This window comes from Puccinia triticina, chromosome 10A (genome assembly GCF_026914185.1).
Source record: "Puccinia triticina chromosome 10A, complete sequence".
NCBI classification, from domain to species: domain Eukaryota; kingdom Fungi; phylum Basidiomycota; class Pucciniomycetes; order Pucciniales; family Pucciniaceae; genus Puccinia; species Puccinia triticina.
The window spans coordinates 4,206,367-4,211,067 of NC_070567.1; the positions used below are offsets into that span (position 1 = coordinate 4,206,367).

Here is a 4,701-nt window from a genome sequence, read left to right on the forward strand (position 1 = left end):
CCTCCCAGAGTCCCCTCAATGAATGTAAAATAAGGATCTCAGGCAGCCTGATCTATGTACCCTCTCTAGAAAACCTGACTCATCCCAAAGAGACCTGATCAGATAAGTGAATAAAGTGATTCCAGACTTAAATACTTCCCTTCAACAAAATCCTATGCAAATGATATTGTGTTGGATATACCATCACAAGGCCCAATGTGCATTGTCTTCATTTTTTCAAGACTCTCAAAAACACCAAAAAAATAAAAACTGATTCAAAAAGTTAATGATAGATACCTGCAACTTAAGACAAAACCCAAAAGACAATTCTTGTCCTAGAAAACCACTGTTTTAAACTCATTGGGGAACCCCCATGAGATCATTAGAAATAGACTTCTGACAAACACCTCAATCTGAATCACCCAATCACCTCCTCCTTGTATATATTTCAAGCTTCAATCACTTTGAATATATGGGAAAACAGAAATGAGAGGACACAAGTTAATTCTAGGATGCTACTGGATCTTTCTCTCAGACCCAGTCCATTGTAAGCAATAAATGACACCTCCTTGCCAATGATTGCTGTTATTCTTCTTGCAAGAAATATCAATTACTGGAAGCATATTTGGTGAGTACAAATCACAGAGAGAGTTGCATGGTGCCCAACTGGCTTTGGCAGTCTTGATCAAACCAAGCTAAAAATGGCAGTTCAGACAATAAATGATGTTAATTGATTCATTTGCTATTCTTTTTTTTTGTAGAAAAGTAAGATTTGAATAGCCACATGGGTTTGGTAATAACAATCAAAATAAGCTGAGGTGAGGAATATTTGATGTCAAGCTACGCACTTTTGACCGTTCTTAAATATAATATGTGTTGTCGTGAGCATTTTCCGATCCACAACATCATAATCTTTGGATGACCATCGCTGAAGCAGCTCCTCCCTGTTGCAATTTTGTCAAAGGTTTGAAAAAAAATAATCAGAATTTACGGTAATCGGTGAAGAAAGAAAAGAGATGATGAGAGATAGCGGCTAACTCCATTGCAAACTCCAGCCACGCCATATTCGCCTGGTTTCAAGGAATTAATCAAGCTGACGACAATCCAACAACAACTGCTGCCAATAGGGTGGCCCAAAGCGACCGCTCCACCGTTGACATTGACTTTTTCGGCTTTGATTCCAAGGATTTTCATACTGGCGAGGGCGACGACGGGAAAGGCTTCATTGATTTCGATTTTCGTCATGTCTTTGAACTCCAAGCCTGCTTTCTCTAATGCCATCGGGATTGCAAGAGTGGGGGCAATAGGGAAGTCGATTGGCGCACAGGCCGCCTCGGCATAGGCTGGTGCTACGTAGTTTTATATATTGACGAGCGGGTGACCCACGAGTCGTAGAAGACCACCGACTGCGAGCGGGCGTCGTCGGGCGGCGAGGGGTCTGCGAGCCGTACTGTTCCCGTAGCGTCTTGGCCTCCCACCAGTCGGTCCCGCACGCCGAGTCCGCCCCCTGGAAGCGACGTTGCCAGAGCAGCTCAAGGATGTCCTGGGCACAGAGGAAGACGTCGTTGATGAAGACCAGGTTGGAGAGCCCGTCAAGGGCCCGGTCAGCATTGTCGAAGGCCAACAGCGCCTGGTTGCGGTACTCCGAGAGCAGCTTGATCCGGTCAACACCCATCCAGATCGTCTCCTCCATGGCGCACCGCATGTGGTGTTGCACGCCCAGTCCGCTCAGCACCGCGCCCAGATGGGCCAGTCCTTCCGGGGTGTACACACCAACACATACACGTTCTCGGCCCCCAGGTATCGCAGCAAGGTCAGGATCGCATTGGTGATCACCGGCAGCAACTGCTGCGACGAATGTAGATTCAGCGCAATCATCACCTTGAGCGCGCCTTTCGTCCTGCCGGCTCCGTCCAGGAACCGCATCCAAATAAGCGCCTCGGTTTTGGGCGAGAGCCGGCAGCTGAGCGGGGATTGGGTGATCCATACGGGCTGGAAGCGCTTTGCAAGCTCGTCGATGGCCTGGTCAATCCGTACGTTCTGGTTGAGAGTGGGGCCATGACTATCCAGCCGACGAGCGGGGCCCAGGATGTGGTCGCAGAGGTTGTAGGGCGGCACGGAGAGGTCGGGGTCGAGGCCAGGGTGGACAATGACGGGGCCGGTGCGAGGGGGGAAGGCTGAGGAGTCAATGAAAATGAAGCGGTGGAGGTGTTGGAGGCAAAGGAATAAAGTACCCAGCTTCAAAATACGGGCACGGCGGAGATGGTCGTCGTCTGTCGATCGCCGTTGACGCTCGCCAGTGGTCTATGGGGGCGGGACCTGCGGAGGGGCGAGTGTGGGTCGTCGGAGGGGCTTGGAGTGGGGTTCCCGGCCGCGATTTTCGGGTCGTGGGGATAGATTGATTGAAAGAGTCGGGCTGTAGCATGACTTTGGATACGCGGCATGGTGATGTGTGAGCTTGGGAAATTGTTGTGAGGGGCGTAGCGGGCCCTATGATGGTTTTGACCGAGATTGATGTGAGGCGTGGAGAGGCAGGATGTGTTGTGGTTGTGGTGGGAACGGTTGGGATGTGGTCAGATTAACATCAGACGATGTGCCTATAAGTAGGGGTACCTCTGGCAGGTACAAAGCGCCAGTCGACTCGCTGCGCTGCAATTCCAGCCAGAGAGTCGACTCAACCCCCTCCGCTGTTGCACATGCACAGTTTGAGGGTTAATTTTTGATGACCCCCCTTTGCAATTGCCTTAAATGCGGCGCGCTGGGGGTCATCTGCCCAATGCTTGCAATCTCTCTAGTAGAGATTGGGCTTTGGGTTGGGTGTGATTTTATTTCTTTTTTTTTTTGATTAAATTGTAGGGGAAACCCTTGAAGTTTTTTTCCATGATTGTCTGTCTTGAACAAACTTAGATGATGAAGCAATCACCATTGAGACTGGAAATTCTCAATGGACAGAAAATTTATCTCCCTGCCGCTGAGACTGTACAGTCTGGAACCCTGGAAGAGGATTTCATTGAGTTTGTAAAGGCTCAATGGCCAGAAGATGCCTCACGCCATCAAGAGCTACAAGCGTTATGATCTCTCACCCGTCACTGGCCATCAACTTTCCATATATACTTGTTGGTCAAGAAAGCTTTGCCCACCTGTCAATACTGTACATTCTCAACAGAGAAGAGGGAACTATTCCAGAGATTAAGACTGTACAATCTCTATGACCGGAAGGAATTCTCTTGGCCACTGAGAGTTTTATCAATGGCCAAAAGTATGCCCTCCCAAGCATCAAGACTTTCTTGCCCGGAGGAATCCTCTGGTAACAATTAAGAGGCCAATTTGGCTGCCAATATTATGAAATATTGATGGCTGAGATATTTCCTAGCCGTCAAGACTGGCCGCAATGGAATGCCTCAGGCCAGGTTGTGCAGCCTTGGCGGGCACTGAGGTACTCAAGGAGCTGTTGGCCCCCAAAAGGGGTGTGAAAAGGGGTGCACACACCCAAAGGCTGAGAGTTTTGGAACCTTCAACTGCAATAAATATATTTTAGAAACATCAAATGTGGTCAATGTAGACATAATTGGATCTGCTTTTTTGGGAATCATGTAGATAGCTTGATTAATTTTTTTCTTGATATGAAAAGTTTTAGTTTTACAACTGTGCCGATTCTTTTTCAGTGGTGTGTAGAGCCAGAGGCGGTCTAGGACAATGGTTGTTCTATGAGAGAGATAGTGTTGCCGGGTGTGGCAAAACCGTGTTCTAGGGTTTCTGGGGAAAGAGATGAGGAGATTTGTGTGACTGCTGCTGCACAACAGATTGTGTTTGCTTCAGTTATCTAGTTCTGCATCTCTATGTTGTGAAGGCTATCAGCTTAATTTGTTGTGGACTTCTGTGCCTGATGACCTAGCTTAGACGCAACAATAGGTCTGCACTGCACGGGTTTTCCGCAGTTGCAGAACCAACAACTGTAGGTGTCAGAGATTGTTTTATTGTGCTTTTGTCTTTCTTTATGGATGACCAGCAACTACTTATTGTCTTTTTGGAAAATCTTGGACCTTGTCCGCCTTGACTCATGTATTTCTTCAAGGCATACTGTCTTTTTTCGCTGGGTTTTATCCTGACATCTGTCAGACAACGCCAAACCCAAAACTCACCCCCAGTGCCACCATTCTCCATTACATGATCTCGGAGTACAGCTAGTGAGAATCTGATTTCATATTCAGAACCAGGACAGCTTTTAGACCCTGGAGCCCCCCCCCCCCTAATGATTACCACCTGCTCCCCTCTGCCCCAAAGGAGGGGCTAACCAACAACCTGGACGCCTTCCACCCTGAGAGGGAGCATGGCAGCTGTGGGATATCCAATGCAGAAAGGTATTTCAAATAGCTAGAGGACTAGTGATATATCCATACAAAAAGCAGACAGAGGTCCAAGCTTTTTGGTAAAGACAATACTTTATTAAAACCTTTGTGGTCTGATTTGGTAGCTGCTCAGGATCTGCTCTTGAGCATTTTGGCTGCTAGATTTGGGTTGAGAAGTTAGCTTCAACCTGTCAGCTACCAATCAAAACTGCTCAAGCACTCACCTTTGGTGGTTGTTCAGATTTGTTCAAGTAATGATGATCAACAGCATTTTGCTGCGTTCTTGATCTTGCTGTTTGTGTTGCCTGAAACTTTAATCATCAATTTGTTTTTTGACCCACATTTGCAGTGGCTGCAGAAAAAGTTTTGTGTT

The 4,701-nt window shown here is 47.5% G+C and overlaps 1 protein-coding gene across 1 annotated transcript; it reads right to left on the reverse strand.

Annotated features, from left to right (window-relative positions):
- Window positions 1–884: 884 nt before the first annotated feature.
- Window positions 885–2,990, reverse strand: PtA15_10A401 (uncharacterized protein; the record flags this gene model as incomplete). The annotated part of the gene is made up of 5 exons (XM_053160573.1): window positions 885–923; window positions 1,018–1,328; window positions 1,387–1,666; window positions 1,753–2,156; window positions 2,963–2,990. 5 exons carry the CDS (start codon window positions 2,988–2,990, stop codon window positions 885–887), a joined length of 1,062 nt encoding a protein of 353 aa, XP_053024533.1.
- Between the last annotated feature and the right edge of the window lie 1,711 nt (window positions 2,991–4,701).